Source organism: Theropithecus gelada, chromosome 8, assembly GCF_003255815.1.
Source record: "Theropithecus gelada isolate Dixy chromosome 8, Tgel_1.0, whole genome shotgun sequence".
Classification (NCBI taxonomy): Eukaryota; Metazoa; Chordata; class Mammalia; order Primates; family Cercopithecidae; genus Theropithecus; species Theropithecus gelada.
Genome location: NC_037676.1, coordinates 16,412,397 through 16,437,982, shown reverse-complemented (window position 1 = coordinate 16,437,982; position 25,586 = coordinate 16,412,397). Strand labels below are relative to the sequence as shown.

Below are 25,586 nucleotides of genomic sequence, written 5' to 3'. Positions count from 1 at the left end.
CAAAACGAAACCCCGTCTCTACTAAAAATACAAAAATTAGCCGGGTGTCATGGCACACAACCTGTATAATCCCAGCTACTTACGAGGCTGAAGCACAAGAATTGCTTGAACCAGAGTGGCAGAGGTTGCAGTGAGCTGAGATTGCACCACTGCACTCCAGCCAGGGCAACAGAGCGAGACTCTGTCCACAGAAAGAGAGAAAGAGAGAGAAGGAATCATCCTAGAAAAATGGCTGGGAGAGGTTCCGTGTCTTGGACCTAGGGATGAGAAAAAGGGAAAGAAAGAAAAGAAGAAAGAAAAGTAAAGGGAAAGAAAGAAGGAAAGAAAGAAAGAAGAAAAGGAATGAAGGAAGGAAGGAAGGAAGGAAGGAAGGAAAGAAGGAAGGAAGGAATGAAGGAAGGAAGGAAGGGGCAGCAAGGAAAGGAAGGGAGGGAGGAAGGAAAGAAAGAAAGAAAGAAGGAAGGAAGGGAGGGAGGGAGAGAGGGAAGGGAAAATAAAGGAAAAGAACAAAAGGAAAGAAAGAAAAGAAGATAAATCATCCTAGAAAAAAATGTCTGGGAGAGCATCTGAGAAAGGAAAGGAAAGAGGAAGGGAAAGGGGAAGGGAGAAATCATCGTAGAAAAATGGCTGGGAGAGGTTCCATGACTTCGACCTAGAGATGGGAGGTAGGGGAGATGTAATATATATACACACACACACTACATATATATGTATATATACTACATATATACACACCATATGTATATGTATACCATATATAAATATAAATATATTATATATACATATATTTGATATAATATGATATAACAAATATAATATATAAATATATTATCTAAATTTATACATAATATAATATAGAAATATGTTATATTATAAATATAAATATATAAATGTATTTATACCAGAGGGCCATTCAAAAATCTCATTTATTATGGGGATTTACATGCCAACGGTACAATTAACTTCTGTAAAGCACATTGCTGTTTAGAAAACACGTAAGCAATGTCAAGTAGAGATTGAGAGCATGGTCCTTGAACTGAATTTGAATCCCACCTCCGCTTACCCACTGAGCCCTTTCCTACCTCATGGAATTGTTATGAGGATCAGATGAGACAACTATAAAGCTCCTAGCATAGTGATTCAGATTATTTTATATTATTTGATCTTTTGAGTCCAGGAGTTTTGGCATAAGCCATAATTTCCAATTCTTCAAATAGCAGGTAGTATGAGAACTTTTCAAACCACTTTTTGTATGGAATAATATTCTGAAACGGGAATTGGAGACAAAACGGAATCACTGATTTATCCAAATGTTTAAAAAGCACTTGTTTCCCATGAATATGAGATGCATACTCATCTCCTCTCACCTGTTTTGCAGGCGCTCGAGGACTGTGCCCAGGAGCAGGTGCGGCTCAGAGCCCAGGTGCGCCTGCTTGAGACCCGGGTCAAACAGCAACAGGTCAAGATCAAGCAGCTTTTGCAGGAGAATGAAGTCCAGTTTCTTGATAAAGGAGAGGAGAATAGTGTCATTGATCTTGGAAGCAAGAGGCAGTATGCAGGTCAGAATGGACTTTTCTTAAGTGTTTCAATAAATTACATTACACACCCGTATGCAATGATGGTGCTAGTTATTTGTTTGCTTCAGGTTTTGCTAAAAAGCTTTTCCTATTTCAGTAACAAGCAATATGAAGCATTATATCAATTTTAAATGTCTTCTTTCACGCACTACTTTTTTCTATCTCTGCAGGGGCATTTAATGTGAACGTTAAATATCTGAGAATTTATATTATTTGATAAGAAATCAGGACAATAGATTGAATACTGATGTACATGGCCAGGCACGGTGGCTCACACCTGTAATCCCAGCACTTTCGGAGGCCTAGGTGGGTGGATTACAAGGTCAGCAAATCCAGACCAGCCTGGCCAATATGGTGAAACCCTGTCTCTACTAAAAATACAAAAATTAGCTGGCCGTGGCGGTGGGTGCCAGTAGTCCCAGCTACCTGGGAGGCTGAGGCAGGAAATCACTTGAACCTGGGAGGTGGAGTTTGCAGTGAGCTGAGATCGTGCCACTGCACTACAGCCTGGGTGACGCAGTGAGACTCCGTCTCAAAAAAAAAAAAAAAAAAAATCTAGTGTACACATGGCAGATTACAACTGGGAATTTTTGCATTTGAGCTTTGTGTTTGTGTATCTTTCCTTGTTACATGTATGCAGTTTTTCCTTCTGAAATCCTAATGTGCATTAGGGTGGCAAATAAGGTAAAAAATAAAGGAGCAGAGAAAGGAAAAAGAACCAGAATTACTAAGGAAAATGAAACAGTAGTTTTTTTATAGGTATATTTATTGGTTTCATAATGTTCCTTCTGATGAGGTCAGTATTTCTCCCGAGAAACTGAATGATTTTAAACTGGCAACACATTACACACATTGCTGCCCATATCATTATTCTCTATGGAAAACTGTTCATTTGAATTCCTCCAGAAGTAAAAGGCATCTTTTAGAGTAAACAAACAATGATTGCCAGAAACAAAAACAATGCGAGCTAGAGCACTTTGTCCATATGTCTACTCAAGCACTACCATGCTACATTGTAATTTCTGGTTATGAGTCTACTGTGGTCAATTAACTGGGCACTTTGTAAGGTCTAAGATGATGTTTAATGTACTTTTATCTCCGTGTTGACTATTAGAGTGCCTAGAACATAGTAGATCCTCATATTCATGAATGAAAGGAAGATAATATATTGGGAGAGGAATAGCAAGATAAGCAAATATAAATTGAGATATCTATTTGACCAGAATTGAAAGACTGTAGAGGTCAAAGAGATGCCAATCTTATGGGAAATAGAAACATCTTTATTTTCTGCTTCTAAACATACAATTGTCGGATATAGGAGTTGTGAGAAACTTAGAGCCTATGCTTCAATAAAATACTTCAGGGCACCTGGCTAGCTCAGACCGCAGTGCATGAGGCTCTTAAAATGCTCCCTTTTTCGCTGGGCGCGGTGGCTCACGCCTGTAATCCCAGCACTTTGGGAGGCTGAGGGGGGCGGATCCCGAGGTCAGGAGATCGAGACCATCCTGGCTAACACGGTGAAACCCCGTCTCTACTGAAAATACACAGAAATTAGCCGGGCTTGGTGGCGGGTGCCTGTAGTCCCAGCTACTCGGGAGGCTGAGGCAGGAGAATGGCGGGAACCCGGGAGGCAGAGCTTGCAGTGAGCCGAGATCACACCACTGCACTCCAGCTTGGGCGACAAAGCGAGACTGTCTCAAAAGAAAAAACACAACAACTCCCTTTTTCTCTACCAACATCGTTATCTCCCTCTGCTCAGACTCTTCGCCCTGGGCTCCTGCTTCTCTATTGACCAGCATCTTGATCCAACCGTCCTACCTCTGGCCCTTAGAGATCAGAAAGAGGCCAGAGTCACTGGTCTACAGTAGTGGGGATGGCTATAGCATGAAGACTGTCTGTGCCTCTGGAGCCAAGAGGAACCAGGGATAGTTCGGGAAAAAATGGGCTTGGGAAGGAAACGGACTATCATTCAACGGATGAGCATACAGATTAAGGGATCCCAAAAGTGCCTACAAAGCTGGTCTCAAGGGCAAGGAACTGGTAGAAGAAAGCAGAGCACCATTATTCCAAATGTCAAACCAAGCCCAAGACTCAGGGTGTCTATTCGAATACATTCCGAGCAGGTTATTGACACGGACTCAAGGGCCAATCACGGCAGGAGACAGCTAATCAGGAGGCAGCTCATCAGATATTTCTTCCCAGGCCTCTACAACCTGTCACGGGAAGACTGAGGCTTAAGTGCTGTGTTAGTCCGTTCTCATACTGCTATAACGAAATACCTGAGGCTGGGTCATTTATAAAGACAAGAAGTTTGATTGACTCCTGGTTCTGCAGGCTGTAAAAGAAGCATAGCAGCATCTGCTTCTGGAGAGGCCTCAGGGAACTTACAAACAGGGCAGAAGGCAAAGCAGAAGTAGGTACATCTCACATGGTAGGAGCAGGAGAAAGAGAGACAGGGAGGAGGTGCCACACTTTTTCAAACAACCAGATCTCATGAGAACTCACTCACTGTACAGTACCAAGGGGGATGGTGCTAAACTATTCACGAGAACTCCACCCCCATGAGCCAATCGCCTCCCACCAGGCCTTCCCTTCAACACTGGCAATTACAACTCCACATGAGATTTGGTGGGGACACACATCCAAATCATATCAAGAGCTGAAAATCCAGTCCTTGTGTTGACACCGCTGGGGAACAGATTTGGGAAGCAAGGGGTCACCACGGAATAAGGCAAGAAATCAGGTACTTGGAAATTACAATGCCAAGGTCAGAAGCATTAACTGTACAAGCAGGAGTTAGAAGAGTCATACAGAGATGGTTCAGATAAAGCATTATAATTATTATAAATATAAGACTGTTATAATAAGACAGATGATAGGAATTCTAGATGACTGTTTTTTGATATAAAAGCCAAAAAAATCAGAATTTCAGTAGATTAACAATATTCTTCATATATTAAGCATGAAGGAGAAAAAGGGTGACTAAAATATGAAATATAAATATAGTTCAGTTGTTCCTCATTTTTAACATATAGGCAAAAACTACTAGAGAGCCTACTAACAACAGATAATAAACAAAATATATAACATAAAAATTGCAATAAAATATAATGTAATACATATTATATTATATAAAATATATAAGAACTTGCTCACATCAAAGTTTATGTTTTTGGTGTCCTTAAATTTAAAACAATTAAATATTCATATATATATAATCTGTAGAAATATAAATTTTTTGTTCTGAGTTACAAGTTGCTTTATTATTACTAAATTAGTTATTTTCTGAATTCCAATTTATCTGATGGTTGAAAACACCCAATTACACACAACCTAGCAATTTGTGCAAACAATGCCCACACCACATGGCTTTATACAGCATATCATTAAACTGTATCTTTTTTTTTTTTTTGAAACAGAGTCTCCCTCTGTCACCCAGGCTGGAATGCAGTGGCCGAATCTCAGCTCACTGCAAGCTCCGCCTCCCAGGTTCATGCCATTCTCCTGCCTCAGCCTCCCGAGTAGCTGGGACTACAGGCGCCCGCCACCACGCCCAGCTAATTTTTTTGTATTTTTTAGTAGAGACAGGGTTTCACCGTGTTAGCCAGGATGGTCTTGATCTCTTGACCTCGTGATCCGTCCGCCTCGGCCTCCCAAAGTGCTGGGATTACAGGCTTGAGCCACTGCGCCTGGCCTAAACTATCTTTTTTTAAGCATGTGGATGCTAGTGAATTATGAATTCAAAGGTTACTGTATCAATTTCATATTAACTGGTGGCAATCACAAAAATCTGACATCACCACCACTGTTCAGTTGACAAGGCCACTGCTCCACCATCTCCCCTTCTGCAGGAGCCCCCACTCTGCATGAGTGTCTTGAGGCGGGATACAAAGTGGCCTAAGGTGTTGACTCTGAAGCTCGATTTCAAAGTCCACCTGCAAATCTTGCTAGCTGCAGCCTTTGGGCAAATTACATAACCTCTGTGTTTCCCGTATTCCCCATCTGGAGAATGGGAATGATAAGAATGCTGTGTATTTGTTGTGAGGATTAAAATATATTAAAATTAGTAAATATATTTTGCCCAGGTGCCATGAATCATGCCTGTAATCCCCGCACTTTGGGAGGCCAAGGTGGGAGGAACACTTGAAGCCAAGATTTCAAGAACAGCCTGGGCAACAGAGCGAGACCCTAATACTACAAACAACAACAACAAATTGCCAGGCTTGGTGGTGCATGCTTGCAGGTCCAGCTACAGGAGGCTGAGGCAGGAGGATTGCAGGAGGAGTTTGGGGCTGCAGTGAGCTATGATTGCGCCACTCACAATCACTCTGTTACAGCCTGGGTAACAGTGAGACCCTGTCTCTCAAATAAGTTAATTAATTAAATTAAATGAGTTAATATATTTAACACAGTAGAGCAAAAGAAGTACTCAATGAATGCCAGCTATCTATGGACATTATCATATCCTTGTTTTCAAGGGAGAGAGCCCACTCACTCTACCCTACAAGAGTATTGCATTCTGTCAATGTGCAATTAACTTAATTGCACATTTAAAAATAACAAAGAGAGCAGAACTGAATTGTTTGTAACACAAAGGATAAATGCTTGAGGGGATGGATACCTCATTTTCCATGATGTGATGATGATGTATTGCATGCCTATATCAAAATATCATATGTACCCCAATCAATACATACACCTACTATGTACCCACCTTCCTTTAGCCTTTTATTTTTTTCCTTATGTTGCCTAGAGGTGAGGATGGTGGTAGCAGGGCCAGTTCTGGCATATCCCGGCATGCTCTGGGGAGTGGCAGCTGACCTCTTTTTGTGTTTAGAATGTGGGGTACTTCGTGCCTTCGGTTCACAGCGTTGAGCCTCAGCCACCATCCTGAGACAACAGGAAAAAGCCCATTTGGCAGGCTGTCATGTCACTTTATGAGCTTAAACATTCAGCCTTCCAACATAGCTTGCTTTCTGCATGATCAGAGAAAGGAGGCACATCACCCAGTTTAATACAGTGTTCGTCAAAACAGAAGGCAGGACGCCTTGGCTTCACTCTAATATTATGTAAATATTCAAAATTCTTTTTCTTAAAAAAAAAAAAAAAACTCCCATGAACACAAAACTCTTTAACCTTGTTTTTCTTCTACCGATTCTACAGGGAGTTGAATGGGTCCGAACATTTTGAAAATCACCATTTTAAATATCAAGTTAATATCTTAAATTCTACATTTTTCAAACTTTCTGCTGTTACAGTTTAAGTCACATTTCCCGAAGCAGGCTTCTTAACCTGTTAGCTACAAGCAAGTTGAACTACTGGTGCTTTTTTGCTGCTTTAATGTTTATTTACTTGTTGGGGGTTTTGTTGTTGTGTTACTGTTTTTATCAGCCGAAAGCTTTTCTTAAATTGTGTTTGGCATTTTCTTCTGGGGAGAAGGAAAATTTTAAAAACAAGACCAAAAAAATAACAAACTCGCAGTTAGCATAAAATAATAACAAGCAGAAAATGTTGGCTGAAACCTCTATATTCACTAAGTTTTCCAGAGGCAAATGTTATAGCTAATCACTTCCATATTTGCCTGGAAAAGAGTTTGACCTTTGTGAGTCTTTAGTATTCAGCTCTTCCGTAGGAAATTAAATGTAAGCAAAAAGCTTCTTTCCAAACAGGGCTAAAATCTGCTTACTTTAATAAAAGTGTTGTGCTATACACTTGACTACATGATGTAAACCTTATAACAGCATTGAACTAATTTTAGATAGTCATTTTCTCATTGTTTTGCTTCTTGTTTAATCGCCAAAACAGGATCCTTTTTGTAATTTAGCATGTATTTGAACACTTGTGCTTCTGAATGTTGAAAATAAATATATGAATAAAGTCTAAATCATTACAAAGGTAAACATCTCACCAAAGCAGTAGTATATGGTGAGTCCCAGCCATGTGAAGGCTTTATGAAATGACCAAGGTTCTTTCTTTTCTTTTCTCTTCTGATTTCTATGGCCTATTCAACCTACTTAATGTGCAATATAGTTTATCTCTAACAAAACGAGAGAGTTATACATTTGGCAACTTAGTATCAAAACAATGAACATGAAAAAGAACTTTAAAATATACTACAAGAATGGAATTATCCAATCAGAAAAAAAATTTTTAAAAAGGAAATTCACAAAGCGACAGGAGTAAAAGTGTAAGTTGATGATGTCATAATATTTTTATTGAAATGTTTGTAGATGGCTCTTCTTAAGACTATTTGTTTATAGTGGCCACTAGTTCATTCATCCTAAAAGACAGTTTGCTATGCATCTAAACAATAGAGAGGTCTCTATTTGCCACATTCTCTAAGTCTGTACAGATCAACCTAGGTGAGACCCAATGGGTATTAATTTACATCACCCTCAGGTGGCTTAAGAAACAGGTATCACCTTTTGGCAGGGTGTGGTGGCTCACACCTGTAATCTTATCACTTTGGGAGGCCGAGGTGGGCGGATTGCCTGACCTCAGGAGTTTGAGACCAGCCTGGCCAACATGGCAAAATCCCATCCCTACTAAAAGTACAAAAAAATTACCTGGGTGTGGAGGCACATGCCTGTAATCCCAGCTACTCGGGAGGCTGAGGCAGGAGAATTGCTTGAACCTGGGAAGCAGAGGTTGTAGTGAGCCGAAATCACACCACTGCACTCCAGCCTGGGTGAAAGAGCAAGACTCTGTCTCAAAGGAGGAAAAAAAAAAAAAAAAAGAAACATATCACTTTTTGGTGAAAAAGGGGTAGCATGTTTGCTTCAGTGTTCAAAGAAATACCACAGCAAAAAAGAATTAAGGGATGAAACAAATAGCAGAAGCTTGCCGTTTTTAGCAAAAACATCTAAGAATCTATGGACTTTTAGAAACTTCAGTGAGCTAATAAAAAATCTAATGAGGCTAAGAGGTTATAAGATTTTGAGAAGATTACTATTTCAGGTTCATTTTCAGATGTCCAGCATGATTTCTCATGCTCTAAGTCAAGATAACCTGTAGTAACTTAGTTGTTTGGTGTTAATATTTCTGCTTTCATTTTTAGATTCATGGGTGACATAAATTTTACTATTCCGTCTGATAAAACTGTAAGTTCCACCTAAATATACTGTCGTTAACAGATTACACATAACTTGCTTTTTAACATTGTTTTCTACAAAACTCAGAAATTAGAGACTAGGCCAGGCGTGGTAGCTCACACCTGTAATCCCAGCACTTTGGGAGTCTGTGGTGGAAGAAGAGGATTGCTTGAAGCCAGGAGTTCAAGACCCTGGGCAATATAGAGACACTCCCCATCTCTACCAAAAAAAAAAAAAAAAAAAGTAAAAGAAAAAAGAAGAAACAAACAAAAAACTAGATTCTTACTTCACTCCCTTTTTTTCCTCCATGATTATATCACAGATTCAGGTGGCAACTAGTAGCCAAGAAAAGAAAACTTTCCTCATATCCACTGGAAGATGTACAAGATGCAATTTTAAAACGCTGATTTCTATACCATGTGTTATCCGTCTCCAGTGATATTGAATAGTCTCATTCAGAGGCTCCGCAAGGGGAAAAAAAGACATATAATGAATATTATATTACCTTGTTTTAAAAACAGATTGTTCAGAGATTTTCAATGATGGATATAAGCTCAGTGGATTTTACAAAATCAAACCTCTCCAGAGCCCAGCAGAATTTGCTGTTTATTGCGACATGTCCGATGGAGGAGGATGGACTGTAATTCAGAGACGATCTGATGGCAGCGAGAACTTTAACAGGTGTGCTCACTATGACATAAGAATTTATTTGTAGCAGCAAATGTGAGATTTATAAGTCAAATATTTTGATCATATCCTGAAGTCTATTAATAAGACAGAATTTCATTCTCTCTAAACAAGAATACTGAAAATGAATGAACAAATCAAGAAAATATTGGGGGTGGTGGTAGCATGGGGTGGGTGGTGCTCACTTTGGTACCACAAATGGAGTTTGCTAAAATCAGCCTCCACTTTACATTTTTTAGAGGATGGAATGACTATGAAAATGGCTTTGGAAATTTTGTCCAAAAACATGGTGAATATTGGCTGGGCAATAAAAATCTTCACTTCTTGACCACTCAAGGTAAGGTTTGAATGATGTCAAATTTATTTGGAATACAATAAAAACAACACTACAATTTTTTTTTAACCAAATTATAGGCAATGGAACTAATTCAATAATTGCTATGATTTACAGATGGTAGTGATAACTTTTGGGCAATAATCCCAAATGTAAAATGTGGCTGCCTAAAATTAGCAACAGAAAAAAAAACTAGAATTAGGTTGGGGGAATTGTTTTCTCATATATATGTATGAGAAATATCTATATATATAGATATATAGATATTTATAGATAGTGATATAGTCTATATAGATATATAGATATATATATCTATACTTCGTGAGAAGTAATAAATGGCTGTTGATTTTAAGCCAGTAGCTTAAATATATCAGATATATAGATCTATATATCACTATATATATTAGACATATAGCTATATATCACTATATATATTAGATATATAGATATATATATCACTATATATTAGATATATAGATATATATCACTATATATTAGATATATAGATATATATNGATATATAGATATATATCACTATATATTAGATATATAGATATATATCACTATATACATAATATATAATCTAATATATAGATATATATCACTATATATTAGATGTATAGATATATATCATATATATCACTATATATCTATATATCTATATAGAATATATAGATATTCTATTTCTGAAAAGGATACAAAATGTCATAATTATTCTTTTTTGATGCCTTGAGTTCCTGAAGATTATATATACTGTATCAGTTATCGAATGTCACAATAATACCGTGTAACAATCCCCTTTCAAAGCTAGTGGCTTAAAATCAACAGCCATTTATTACTTCTCACAAATCTGCAGGTTGGCTGGGTGATTTTGCTGATCAGGGCTGGGCTCTGCTGATCATGGCTGGGCTTGCTTATGAATGTGCAATCAACTTCCTGATTGAAGTTGCTGCTCTAGGATGGAAGGATTCCACCGGGCTCCATAGGGTCTCTTATCTTCCAGCTGGCTAGCCTGGACTTGGTCTTGTAGCACACGCAGAGTTCCAGAAAAAAGAGTGGATGTATGTAAGTCTCTTGAGATCTAGGCTCAGAACTGGCACGGAATCATTTTTCTTCTATTGGTGAAAGCAAATTACAGGGGCAGCTCAGACTTTTTTTAAAAAGGAAATAAACAATGGGAGGAGTTACGAAGACATATTATGAGAGGGAGGTGAAAAATTGGGGAACTGGCGCTATTTTTCCAATAAAATACCATAATATATGAAATGTCCATGTTTCCACATACCTCTCATCTTTTATGTTGAAATTTTTTCAAAGATGCAATCAATTTGAAAGAAGTTTCAACCTATCACCTGTATCCTACATTAACATTTTACTTTGCTTGTTTTTATTACGTGTCTATCCATTTGCCCATTACTCAATCCATCCATCAATCCATCTTTGCTGTATATATATTTCAAAGTAAATAGCAGACATCTGGACAATTCTCCCTATATACTTTTAAATTCTTATCTTTAGAGTTTCATATTTGTCTAAAATGTCATTGCTTTGATAACAAATTTTCCAAGCTTCTGTCTCCCATGTTCTTTTGCTCCAATCCATTATCTTCCCTACCTCTGTTGTAGTCTGAGATTACCATCAGTCCCACTCAAGTCTTATCCTGAATCCTTCATAAAAGGCAACTGTAATGCCCAAGAAAGCATGCTAAGTTACACTGCAATTGCATTAAAAATAAAACAGCCGGGCATGGTGGCTCATACCTGTAATCCCAGCACTTTGGGAGGCCGAGGCAGGTGGACCCCATGAGTCCAGGAGTTTGAGACCAGCCTGGTCAATACAGTGAAACCCTGTCTCTACTAAAAATACAAAAATTAGCCAGGCATGGTGGCTCATCCCTGTAATCCCAGCCACTTAGGAGGCTGAGGCAAGAGAATTGCTTGAACCCAAGAGGCGGAGGTTGCAGTGAGCCGAGATTGTGCCAATACACTCTAGCCTGGATGACAGAGTGAGACTCCATCTCTAATAATAATAATAATAATAATAATAATAAATTAATTAAAATAAAACAAGAGTTCATTTTTTCCACCCAAGTTCTGGAAAGCTATTGGTGTTTCTATATTTATAGTAGTAGGATTATGGTTATAAAGTTCTTTGAGACACTAGAATAATAAACATTAGACAGGACGAGTAATCCTAGAAACCTTATACTTTCTTTATATGTCCTTCTTATGATCAGTGCTCTCCAAATTTATATAAGGCTTCCTTTCCTTCAACATATCTATTATTCTAGTTTTAAGTGTTTTACGCCAGATACATAAAATTTGCCATACCAACTTCTGTTTAATTTGCACATTGATATTTGTCTGGTTTCTTATTGAAACTATGAAAACCCCAGAGCAGTAACCCTTGGCTCTTTCTAAATATATGAAATTCAAACTTATTATTTTTCAAGGTATTATGATGTACATATTTGCCCAGAGGAACTTTGCCAACAAACCTGTTCCCGTTCATATTTCAACTTGGTACTCAGGCTGGCTAATCTCATAGCAGTAAAAATGTATTTTTCAGTACCTAGGCCCACAGTCATGTATCCCAATAACCCAGACAATAGGCAGTGCTTTTGTCTCTGCATTCTTTAATTATGAGAGCATTATAGCTAATGAATTACCTCTGGGAATGGCTTTATCCCCACTACATAAATCTTGACTACAAGTAGTGGCCATAAAATTGATTTAGAAATGGTAAATGTAATTTGTTTACTTACTGAACACAGAGACATTTAAATGGTTAGCCAAAAAACTGAGACTTTATGTCTCTTCTATAATAGAGGTTTTTTTGTTTTGTTTTGTTTTTTTGTTTTGTTTTTTGTTTTTTTTTGAGACAGATTCTTGCTCTGTCGCCCATGCTGGACTGCCTTGGCTCACTGCAACCCCTGCTTCTTTGTTCAAGCAATTCTCATGCCTCAGCCTCTTGAGTAGCTGGGATTATAGGCGCACACCACCACATCCAGCTAATTTTTGTATTTTTAGTAGAGACGGTGGACTCACCATGTTGGCCGGACTGGTTTCAAACTCCTGACTTCAAGTGATCTGCCTGCCTCAGCCCCTCAAAGTGCTGGAATTACAGGTGTGAACCACCGCATCTGGCCTATAACAGAGTATTTTTAAAGACAGTTGACTTAGCCTGCCTTGCTGCTCTTATACACTCTACAGTCTTGTCTCACGTGACCTTTACTACCTTGAGAGAGCTCCCTGGGGCAAGGCAACTGTGGTGCTAAATTAACAAGCCCAAGAGGCCCGCATCCCCTCTTAAAGGGACTCCAGTCATGAGGAATCCAGCATTCCCTGCCCCACAGCCTTGCGTTTGTTTATAGGACTCCTTCAGGCTGTTCTCTTGTCTGTCCTTTTCTGCTGCTGGTGTGTGCACCCTTAAGCTTGAGGGGAGGCTAAAGAAAGGCTTTTTTTTTTTAGATGGAGTCCCGCTCTGTCGCCAGGCTGGAGTGCAGTGGCACAATCTCAGCTTACTGCAACCTCTGCCTCCTGGGTTCAAGCAATTCTCCTGCCTCAGCCTCCTGAGTAGCTGGGATTACAGGCATGTGCCACAATGTCCAGCTAATTTTTGTATTTTTAGTAGAGACGGGGTTTCACCATGTTGGCCAGGATGGTCTCGATCCCCTGACCCTGTAATCCACCCACCTTGGGTGTGAATAGAGCTTGAATATGCAGCCTCAGATATCCACAAGGGGATCCAAAGCCCCTTGCTATAAGTGATGGAGATGGGGGTGGGAAGACAGAAGAGGCCAACCATAGATGCGACCTAGGTGGTAGGACTATTCAGGGACTCTCTTTCCCGGTGCCTCCATGGTCTGGCTTGAAACTCCAAGGAATGTGAGGCTCTAAATTCTAACCTGACCTTACAGGTCATTGTTATATCTTATTTATCAAAGTAGGAGGATAGAACACATATGATCTAATAATTTGATTTATAACCTTCAGTGCCCCAGACAAGAGTTCTGTTTCTGAAAAAGGAAGCCTTTGTTATTTCCAAACAATGGAACAACAACAATAAAAAGATTACTTGAAGGTAGCAACTATTTTAATCATTTTAAAAACGTAATGCTCTTTTATCACCTAGAATTTTTACAGTCATTAAAGTATATCTTTAATGTTTAGAGATTTGCTGTCATCATATATCATTCTTTAGCATATATAAAAGAGAATATATACCCAATACATTGTATTCTTTTTTTTTTTTTTTTCTGAGACGGAGTCTCGCTCTGTCGCCCAGGCTGGAGTGCAGTGGAGCGATCTTGGCTCACTGCAAGCTCTACCTCCCAGGTTCATGCCATTCTCCTGCCTCAGCCTCCCGAGTAGCTGGGACTACAGGTGCCTGCCACCACGCCCGGCTAATTTTTTATGTATTTTTGGTAGAGACGGGGTTTCACCATGTTAGCCACGATGGTCTTGATCTCCTGACCTCATGATCCACCTGCCTTGGCCTCCCAAAGTGCTGGGATTACAGGCGTGAGCCACAGCGCCCGGCCCCAATGTATTCTTAAAATGCTTTTACACGTTGATATCAACTCTTCAGAAATACCTTTTTACTCAGAGTCATTGATGTCAGTGTATTTTCCAGTAATTATCATCATCTCCGCCATTGAGAATATTGGTGGTACAGCATTTCTCAGGAATGTTTCCTTGTTGTCTCTGAAATTCTCCAATGACATCCACTCTATAAACTTTGATGCTAGTCTCTTGATCTTATGAGCTATTATCAAAGGAAGGTTTTCAGATAACAATTAGGATTCGTATTTCTTCCTCAAATTATTCTTAAAGGGTTTGCTGGCTGATCTTTTATGCTATCAGGAAAATAACCAAGTTCGGGCATATGCAGGTAATGGCAACTACATTTTACAAACCTAGTGGCTCAGCTACAAAAAAATTACACGATGTCATTAATAGTTGCCATTTACGTTCAAGATCAACATTCTTACTGAAATCAAGAAAAAGAGGACAAACTATTAAACGTAAAAACGTCAGTCCTTTCATTGTTAGATTGATTTAAGTAATGACTCATTTTTTCTGTTGTTCATTATTAAGAGAATTGCACTAGCTTTTACCTCTGAGAGATCTAGTAGACATTTTTTAAATTTCATATTGTATCCATCATTTTCTTACAATACATTACACGATAAAATGTTCATGTTATAAATACAATGGAGTCGCTGTTTAATCCTTGAAAACCGGTTCTTGGCCAAAGGAAATGGTAAAAGTAAAATAGAGCTGTGAATTATTTTTAATCCACTGTAGTCCGTGTCATGTCACGCATTTTTAAAAATCGTAATTTCTTGTTTCATTTTTAGAAGACTACACTTTAAAAATCGACCTTGCAGATTTTGAAAAAAATAGCCGTTATGCACAATATAAGAATTTCAAAGTTGGAGATGAAAAGGTACTACAATTTTCTAATAAGTAAAACCATAAATAAATGCTTAAAATGTGCAATAAAACCCTGGAGTCAGTGGAAATAAAAATACACAATAGAGCCTGTTCTTTTGTTTATGAAATAAACTTCATTTTAAAATGGTCATAGAGGAACTCTACTGACCTTAGAAATTGCTCTTTTTCTTTAGAATTTCTATGAGCTGAATATTGGGGAATATTCTGGAACAGCTGGAGATTCCCTTGCGGGGAGTTTTCATCCTGAGGTGCAGTGGTGGGCTACTCACCAAAGAATGAAATTTAGCACGTGGGACAGAGATCATGACAACTATGACGGGAACTGCGCAGAAGAAGATCAGTCTGGCTGGTGGTTTAACAGGTTTGATGTCTTATGAGCATAGTCGTAATGGAGTTGATGATATCTCACTGATGGGCATTAATTATCAATATAATATGTATGGTAATGTTGGTCTTTATTTATAATATTAGTATTACTAAGTAATCATTAGAATTCTTCAGCAATGAAGTAGTTTTGAGGATTTGTTCATTGTGAACATTAGTAAAGTTTAAATGTCATAGAAATAAATTATTTCTTCTACAAAGATCATTTGCAAACTGAACTATGGATGAGTTATAAATAGAAGGCCACAAATTCACACAAAGAAAGAGAGAGCATCTATACATAAGGAGAATATTTGGCATCCTAATAACCAACTAGTTCTTCACCTGACCATATCACACAAAAGAGCCACTGTTATTGCTATAATGTTTCTGTAGAGTACTACTTTTCAATCACTATGGCTTTCATTAATTCATTGAATCCAAGCCTCTCCCAACACAAAAATTTCCTTAACAATAATCCTGAAACCTAATTCTACCCTCTGACTGAATACATTCGTGTTACTTTAGCAGCAAATTCATTCCATTTTTGATTGTACATATTTGCTTCTTTTTTTACTGATACAAAATATTTTATATATTTCTGGGGTACATGGGCTAATTTTTCAATTTTTGGTAGAGATGGGGTTTTGCCATGTTGCCCAGGCAGGTCTCGAACTCCTGGCCTCATGTGATCCTCCCACCTTGGCCTCCCAAAGTGTTGGGATTACAGGCGTGAGCCAGTGCACCCGGCCCAATTCATAAGTTTTAAATCGCACATTATTCTGAGCAGAGATTCACACCATTGGATTCATTCTGCCCAGGAGGTGGGTCACCCCTTTGTCTGGCGTCTCCACACTGAAAGGCCTCCCTGCCCGAGACACTTAGTAGCAGTCTCAGTTATCAGATCCAGTGTTGCGATTTCAGAGTGCTTGTGTTCGAATCATGTTTATTTGATTTAATAATGGTCCCAAAGCCCAAGAGCTGTAATGCTGACATATTGTTATATAATCATAATATTTTATTATTAGTTATTGTTAATCTCTTACTGTGCCTAATTTATAAATTAACTTTATCATAGGTATGTATATTACAGGAAAAAACAGAGAACTACTGTAGATTTTTTTTTCCCTTACTACACCCACAAGATTTTTCCCCCTAGTGTTCTGAAATTTTACAGTGACATACACTGTTGCGGTCTTCTTTTCATTTACTACAATGGGTACTCAGTGGTTCTTTTCAATCTATATGATGTCCTTCAGTTTAGTAAATTTTATTTTCTTTATCTGCTCGTTAGTCACTTTGTAGCTGTTTCAGTTATCAGACTGAAAAAGCATAGTATCGGTATATAGAATTTGGTATTATCCGTAGTTTCAGGCATCCGCTAGGGGTCTTGGAATGTATTCCCTACAGATAAGGGAGTACTACTGCGGTTGTAAAAACAGTCATTTTTTTTCTGTATTTTGCTTTTTTAAAAAACATTTGAGTCCATTTAATATTTGATCATTTGTAAAGGAACTGGAGTATTTCCAGCAGTGTGAAGGAGAGAAACCAATTTCTCTCTCTTGCTTTGCAAATTGGAGGTGATGATAGTCTTTTCCTTAGTGGTTTTCCTGTTATTTTAAAAATCATCTTCTTCACCTGTTCCTACTCTTCCTTTCTTTCCCCCTTGTCCTTCTAAGTTACCATGACATAAAACTTACGTGTAATTCATGAAGTTGTCTGCAGCGTCAACAATGTTTGATTTTGAAAAGAATTCCATATGCAGAAATAATTACTAATAGTATCATGGGATCAAACCCATGTACTTTATCCAGCTGACTGGCTTCTCAGGCATCTGAATGAAAACTACCATACATACTAACGTGGGCAAAGGAATGATTTACCTGACTTTAAAGATATGGGTTCAGGGAGAACAAAGAAAGGCAATTCATTGGCTGGAGCCACCCAAGGAGACTGCGTTATCCTTGGAATCAAAGGAGTTGATAAGGCTGTGCAATTGGAAAATCAGTAGGCATTAAGAAAGAGAAAGTAGATAGTTCTAGAAACTTGGTGCTACTTTTACTATGCCTACTATTAGTGAGTTTGACTATCATCTTTTCTTCCTTTTTATTCTTGCTTTTCTTCTGTTCCATAGTTCTTCTAATTTACATGAAATGTTGGCACTTCATAAATACGACCCACCTATAAGATGTTCTTTTTCCATATAGCAAACTAATCACTGTGTGTTGATGTCTTGTCTTTGTTAACGTAGCATTTCACATGAGTGCTCACAGCCACTTCTTCACCAAGGGAACCCCAATCATCCCCCAATCTAGTTTCAAATCCAGGCTGTTCTAAAAATTAAAGGATGCTGGAAAACTGGTCTCAGAATAGTGAAGGTTTCTTATGTTGATCACAGTTAGTTTCCTAATGGGATTCAAATCATAGACCAAATATAAAAATACAGTTAGCAGATATCTCTAGATAGACAAATATATGCCAATATATATATTCTGGAGACTCAATTTACAGTATTTTCTTTTGCAACATTACTTTCCATGATGTTTTAAAAACACAGTAGGCTTTGACATGTGCAGACTTAACATACGTATTTTCAATTAATTACGTCCATTTAAATTAGGAGGACTTCGAGAATGCTCAGTAGGACTGGATCGTTAGGCTGATAAGTGATTCAAGCCAGCCACTCAGCCTTTATGGGTAGATTATGTGCTTTTTGGATTCAATAATTTGGGTTTTTCCATAGATGTTCAGAACTATCTCTTGTGAATGTTCTCCTTCTATCCTAATTCTGACATCTTTTCATTAATTGTATCAATAAAGAAGTATACGTTAATTAATTTCATAATAACGCACACAAACTTATTGCACACTCTTACATGTAAATTATACATATCAAGGACAAGATTTACAGACTCCAAAAGAGGAAAGAAACATTTTTATATTGTCGATAACCTAACCAGCTTATCTAGATTGGTGCAATGCATGTAAAAAATTAACTCAGCAACTAGGAAGAAATGATTATTGGTTGATGGGTGGGAAAACTTTAAATGGTGGTTTAGGTTTTGTTTGCTTACCCTTGAGATTAAAATAATTGATATGCTGGCAATTTAAAGAAGAAGAGGGAGGGAGTTTGAATTACGAAAGCTAAGTCTTAGCAGCAGATGAACGAACGTGTGAGTGCAAATTATCCAGGAAAGCCAGCCGTAGAGCACCTTGCCTGTGCCTTAGTTTGCTGACACTCACCTTAGCTCTTGTTAAGTATGAGATTAACACTGTTCTGAGTCAGGAGGTCGTAAGGCTGGAGGTTACAAGGATTGGTTTTTGTTGGCTTGTTTTAATTTTTCATTTAAAGGCAATCAAAAATTGAAATGCTTATTTTTCAATGCACTATGAGTGGCCTGGGTTGTTTTTTCAGATTTGTTATGGCAGTAAAACTCACCAGTTTAAAATACCCATCTCTGAGTCCAGGCATGGTGGCTCACACCTGTTATCCCAGCATTTTGGAAGGCTGAGGCAGGAGGATTGCTCGAGCTCAGGAGTTCGAGACCAGTCGGGGCAACATAGAGAGCTCCTGTCTCTATTATTTAAAAAAACTAAAAAATAAAAAATAAAACACAATATCCATCTATTGTAGACATTTCTCAGCTTTTGGAAACTAGTAAACATTTACTTGTCTGAAAAATGGCAGAATTCGTAGTTCAAAAGTTTTGGATATTTGCTAGCAAAATAAAAGAGTTTCTGAACAATATTTTTCCAGTCTGATTGTTGTTTTCTTTTTTTTTCTCTCCCCTCCTTCCACTAGGTGTCACTCTGCAAACCTGAATGGTTTGTACTACAGCGGCCCCTACACGGCTAAAACAGACAATGGGATTGTCTGGTACACCTGGCATGGGTGGTGGTATTCTCTGAAATCTGTGGTTATGAAAATTAGGCCAAATGATTTTATTCCAAATGTCATTTAATTGTTGCTGTTGGGCTTTCATTTCTGCAATTCAGCTTTGTATAAAGTGATTTGAAAAATACTCATTCCGAACATACCATGCGCAATCATGATAACTGTTGTGAGTACTGCTTTTCATTCTTCTCACTTGCCTTTGTTACTTAATGTACTTTCAGTACAGCAGATATGCTATATTCACCAAATAAACGTAGATTGTGTTAATATTTATTGAATCCCTGTGTGCAAAAGGCTCTGATACGAGCTTATGTCAGACAAAACACAAAAAGCATAGATTATATACCATGACTTAGGATATATAAGCATAAATGCATAATAAATTCTGAATGCAATTGGCAAAACACATGACAAAATCCAGCAGATAATGGATTGCCGAATCAGCTGCAGAGACCGTTAATACTATGAGTTGGGATTTGAACTCAGGTTTTGGATTACAGAGTGGAAACTTTTAAGCACAACCCGGGATCTTAATCACTACAAAACGCTACTTGTATTTTTAGGAAGTTTATGTAGGTTATACCCTTCTCTCACAGGGCTCATTTTAATTCTTACGCCAATCCTGTGAGGTTATTATCATCTCCATTTAACAGAGCTGAGAATTAGTGGGTCTGAGTTTTTGTGACTGCTCAAAGTTACAAAGTAGGGGAACAAGACCTCAAATTCAAGTCTTCTGATGCGAAATCAAATGTTTTGCCACCATCCTATAGCTTCTTCTGGATAGAACTTGGATTGGTGCAGAGTAGGGAGAGAACATTTCAAATGAGAGTAAAAGATACTCCAAAAGGCCAGGCACGGTGGCTCACGCCTGTAATCCCAGCACTCGGGGAGGCTGAGGCAGGCGGATCACTTGAGGCCAGGAGTTTGAGACCAGCCTGGCCAATGTGATGAAATCCCGTTTCTACTAAAAATACAAAAATTTGCTGGGTGTAGTGGTGTGAGCCTGTAATACCAGCTACTCGGGAGGCTGAGGCAGCAGAACGCTTGAACCTCGGAAGCAGAGGTTGTAGTGAGCTGAGATCGTGCCACTACACTCCAACCTGGCCAACAAAGTGAGACGTCATCTCAGGGAAAAAAAAAAAAGATAGTCTAAAAAATATTTGTGTGCCAACTACGTGTCAAGCACAGAGAGTTCAAGTCCACACAGAGCTTAGTTTTTTGGTAAATACACTAATCATAGAATCACAAAATATACATAATTTTAAAAGTTGATACGTATGAAGTAAAGGTATGTGCCTGGGAAATGTATACCAGGAGGATCTGACCTGGCTTTAGGGTAGGAGATCAGAAAAGCTTCCCGGAAAAACTGACTTTTTGAGCTGAGACCTTTTAACAAGGTGTACGTGGGGAGATATTGCAGGCGGAGGGAATCACGTGTGTAAAGTACACAGAGCAGGAAAGTGCTTGGCAACAAAAGGTTAGACAGCCAATATAGTTAAGTGATCCTTAAATCCTTAAGCCAAGGATTCTGCCACTTAATAGCTATGTGACCTTGGGTAGGCAACTTGACTTCTCTGAGCCTTAGCTATCTCATCTACAAGATAGCGATTACAATAGTACCTGCCTCATAGGGTTGCTTTGAGAATTATAAAAGTGTAACACTTAGCATAATGCCTCGCACAGAGTGAGCGTTCAATAAGAACTAGGTGTGATGATTTGTGAAGCAGGCATTTGTGATCCAGATGCCTTTGAAATCATAGGCCACATAAGGATATTAAGGTTAATTGTCCTTCATTCTCTAAATCAGCGTTTCCCACGCAGCACTTCTCAGATTTAATATCATACAAATCAACCGAAGATCTTGTTAAAATGTAACTCCAATTCCAGGATGCAGCCTAATATTTGGCTTTTCTAACAAGGTTCCAGATGATGCAGATACTGCTGGTCTACAAATTACACTTGGAAAAGCAAAAAGTTAGAGAGCCGTAGTTCTGTGAGACATTGGGAGTTTAGTACAGAAAAAAGAAAAGGTCTGCTTGATCGAATAAATTTAGGAGATGACGTACTCAACAGAATTCCACAGGTTTCTTCTCTTGGGAATTTCGCAGTTCTCTAATTTTCTAATGCGCATTCTGAAGTTCCAAGAAGGACATACGGTCGTACCATTTTTATATCTAATTAAGAGTGTGCGCTGCTGCAAGGTGTAAATCGCCTGATGATGGAAGTCCAAACAAATAAGGATTTATTCATCTTACGTAGTGAGAACTCAGGAGGTAAGCAGTTGCTGTCCTATGTTCAGGGCAGCGTGCAGTCTGATGCTGCAATTCATTTAGCTCATCCTTCAAAATTGCAAATTACCTACTGCAGTTCCTGCTTGGAGTTCACGTTAAAAGCAGTAAGAAAAGCGAAGGGTCAACAGACTTCAGTTTATGCTGTGTTGGTCGGAATTGTATCATATGTTCACTCCGACTGAAAGTATGATCAGGAAAAAGAAGATTTATTTTTATGATGTCTATAGAATGTGCAGGCAAAGGAGAAATGTTTGCCAGGGTTCTTGATTGTTTTTCAGTGTGGTCTTGTGAGAACAGTGTTCCATAGAACACATGTTGGTAAGCTATAAATAATGGATCATCAGTGACAATTTTAAATATGGGCTTAATTGCTCAAGTAGTAGCCTGAAGAACTCACACAATTATGAGATCAAAAGAAGAAAAGCTTTTAAAGGAGAAAAAAAAAAAATGATTCCACAGAGAAGTGGGAGGGGAGCTAAACAAATTATGGTGTCGAACCTCAGTATAATAGTTTTTCAATGCAGAAGGAGTGATTTTAAAAATTTAAAATGCCATAAAATAATGGAAGAGAAGTTCTAATGAAAGATCATTGGAGTTACTGATAACGTTATTTGTGTTCTTAAATCCATTTCAGTGGAATGGTAGGGAGCTCTAGGCCAGGAAATAAAAACAGTTAGAGAGAATAGATTAGGGCCTGGCGCAGTGGCTCATGCTTGTAATCCCGACACTTTCGGAAACGAAGGTGGGCGGATCACCTGAGGTCAGGAGTTGGAGACCAGCCTGGCCAATGTGGTGAAACCCTATCTCCACTAAAAATACAAAAATTAGCTGGGCATCATGACACATACCTGTAGTCCCAGCTACTCGGGAGGCTGAGGCAGAAGAATTGCTTGAACTGGGAAAGTGGAGGTTTCAGGGAGCCAAGACTGCGCAACTACACTCCAGCCTGGGCGACAGAGTGAGACTCCTCCTCCAAAAAAAAAAAAGAGACAGAATGTAGATAGGTCATTTGAGGAGTTTGGATGTAAAATAGAGAATCTGGACTGACTTTTTCTGAATTAGGAAGACTCCAGTCTAAAATAAATGTCTCCAAAATTTCACCATTAGTGAGTTATTTATTAGGCTTTATCACTTTTTGAAATGCAAAATGCTTTTATTTTGTATCAGCTGATTCCACTTTAAGGTTAACAAACTTATGAGTGTTTTGAAATATATATATATATTTTTTGATAGAGCAAAATGTAGAGGAAATGCGAGAAGCCTTGCATGAACAGAGAATCCACTGGATTACAAACTCTTTATTTTAGAGGCTGCATTCATCTTGTTGACAGTTTTATCTCCATCTCTCCGCACAGTGTCTGACACATGACAGGATCTCGAATGTTCTTTGACTGCCTGATTGAGGAAATAAGTAAAAAATCAAACCACATGGCTAAGCGCGGTAGCTCACGCCTGTAATCCCAGTACTTTGGGAGGCCAAGGCAGGCGGATCACGAGGTCAGGAGATCGAGACCATCCTGGCTAACACGGTGAAACCCCGTTTCTACTAAAAATACAAAAAATTAGCCGGGCGAGGTGGTGGTCGCCTGTGGTCCCAGCTACTCAGGAGGCTGAGGCAGGAGAATGGTGGGAACCCGGGAGTGAGCCGAATCGCGCCACTGCACTCCAGCCTGGGTGACAGAGCGAGACTCCGTCTCAAAAAAAAAAGAAAAAAAAAAAAAAGAAACAAAGCATAAAATGAATGTAAAGTGTATAGTCCATAGAACAGTGCTACTTCATTTGATATTACAGAACTTATGGCCGCTGGTTATTTCTATGAATATCAAAATATTGGAACCTACAAAATCAATGTCTAAAAATAGCATCAAATTCAAGATCCCACGTATTTACTTTTTCTTTTTCTTTCCTAATTGCTAGTAAAGAATTTACAAGGGTTGGGCGCGGTGGCTCACGCCTGTAATCGCAGCACTTTGGGAGGCCGAGGTGTCCTTATCACCTGAGGTCAGGAGTTTGAAACCAGCCTGGCCAACATGGTGAAACTCCGTCTCTACTAAAAGTACAAAAATTAGCCGGGCGTGATGGCACACGCTTGTAATCCCAGCTGCTCAGGGGGCTCAGGCAGGAGAATCGCTTGATGGAGGTTGCAGGGAGATGAGATTGTCCCATTGCACTCCAACCTGGGCGACAGAGAGACTCTATCTCAAAAAACAAAGAAGAAGAAGAATTGACACATGAAAATATCCTATATAATCTTATGCATATAGCAAAGTTTTATCAAGTGTTTTATCAGGACTGTGAAAACTAAGTTATGTCCTCATTGATACTTTAAAAAGATATACATGTCTCATATATACGTGGAAAAAATCTGCATGTATACGTGATAGTGGTCACCTCAGGGCTTGGAGATGTAATGAAAGGACACTCCTTTTTATATTTCCTACCATTTGATGCTGTGAAATGTTTTGTCATTTGTGCATAGTACATATTTAATAATAATACTTTTTATATAGGCAAAGTGAATAAAATAGGTTGTTGGTCCTGAAGAAACAAATCAAATGACATTAAGGATATGAGTCTATCAGGTATATTACACGTAGGTTTGGCAATTTAGTTCATTTCAAAAACAAAAACAAAAATCCTGAAGCTAAACTGCTATCAAGCTGCGCTGTGAATACGGCAGTCCCCAGTCTCATGTGGCTCCTGCTTACTTGAAATAAGGCTAGTCCTTATTCAGATGAGCTATAAGTATAAAATACACAATGGATTTTGAAGACATAGTATCCCAGAAAAAGAGAAAATACCTCCAAAAATAAGAATAATTTTTAGGTTGATTACATTGTTAAATAATACTTTGGATGGATGAAGCTAAATAAAATATATTACTAAAATTAATTAGGCCTCTGTATTTGTACTTTTAAAAAGTCATTATTAGACATGTTAAAATTATATATATTGGCCAGACATCGTGGCTCACACCTGTAATCTCAACACTTTGGGAGGCTGAAGTGGCCGGATCACTTGAGGTCAGGAGCTTGAGACCAGCCTGGCCAACATGGTGAAACCCCGTCTGTACCAAAAACACAAAAATTACCCGGGTGTGGTGGCACACACCTGTAACTCTGGAGCCAGAGGCACGAGAATTGCTTGAACCTGGGAGGTGGAGGCTGCAATGAGCTGAGACTGCACCGCTGCACACCAGCGTGAATGACAGAGCAAGACGGCCTCAAAAAAAAAAAAAAAAAAAAGAAATTTTAAAATTACATGTATTGCTCTCATTGCCAGCTTACCTTATATTTTTATTTGAACAGTAATGCCAAAGAATTTTCATCCAACCTTTATATAGTGTGCCTACAATGTGCATAGATAGTATATGTCTGTTTACATGTGACTATTGAGTGAATTAATGTTTTTAAAAAAGTAGATATACTTTTCTTTTTTAAAAAATATATCCAGGCTGGACACAGTGGCTCACGCCCGTAATCCCAGCATTTTGGGAGGCCGATGCAGGCAGATCACCTGAGGTCAGAAGTTCGAAACCAGCCTGGCCAACATGGCAAAATCCTATCTCTACTAAAAATACATAAATTAGCTGGGCGTGGTGGCGGGTGCCTATAATCCCAGCTGCTTGGGAGGCTGAGGCAGGAGAATCACTTGCATCTGGAAGGTGGAGGTTGCAGTGAGCCGAGCCACCATTGCACTCCAGCCTGGGCGACAGGAGTGAAACTCCGTCTCAAAAAAAAAAAAAAAGAAAATAATCTGGTCCAACAGTTAAAAAAAAAAACCATTTATCAAACACCGTGCTAAGTGTTGCAAATATAGCATACATAAACATGGTTTGCCTTTGAAGAACTTACACCCCATAGGGGAGATGTTTGCTTTATAAAATGCC

General features: G+C 38.7%; 1 protein-coding gene across 2 annotated transcripts in view; it reads left to right on the top strand.

The window, feature by feature from the left end:
* Positions 1 to 19,675, top strand: part of FGL1 (fibrinogen like 1) — a 45,475-nt gene extending 25,800 nt beyond the window's left edge. For both annotated transcript variants that reach the window (XM_025393875.1, XM_025393876.1), the window contains exons 4-9: positions 1,379 to 1,559; positions 9,190 to 9,349; positions 9,595 to 9,692; positions 15,052 to 15,140; positions 15,322 to 15,509; positions 19,314 to 19,675. In XM_025393875.1, coding sequence (XP_025249660.1) covers positions 1,379 to 1,559; positions 9,190 to 9,349; positions 9,595 to 9,692; positions 15,052 to 15,140; positions 15,322 to 15,509; positions 19,314 to 19,473 — 876 coding nt within the window. In that variant the 3' untranslated portion in view covers positions 19,474 to 19,675. The remainder of the gene's footprint in view (positions 1 to 1,378; positions 1,560 to 9,189; positions 9,350 to 9,594; positions 9,693 to 15,051; positions 15,141 to 15,321; positions 15,510 to 19,313) is intronic.
* Positions 19,676 to 25,586: the final 5,911 nt, after the last annotated feature.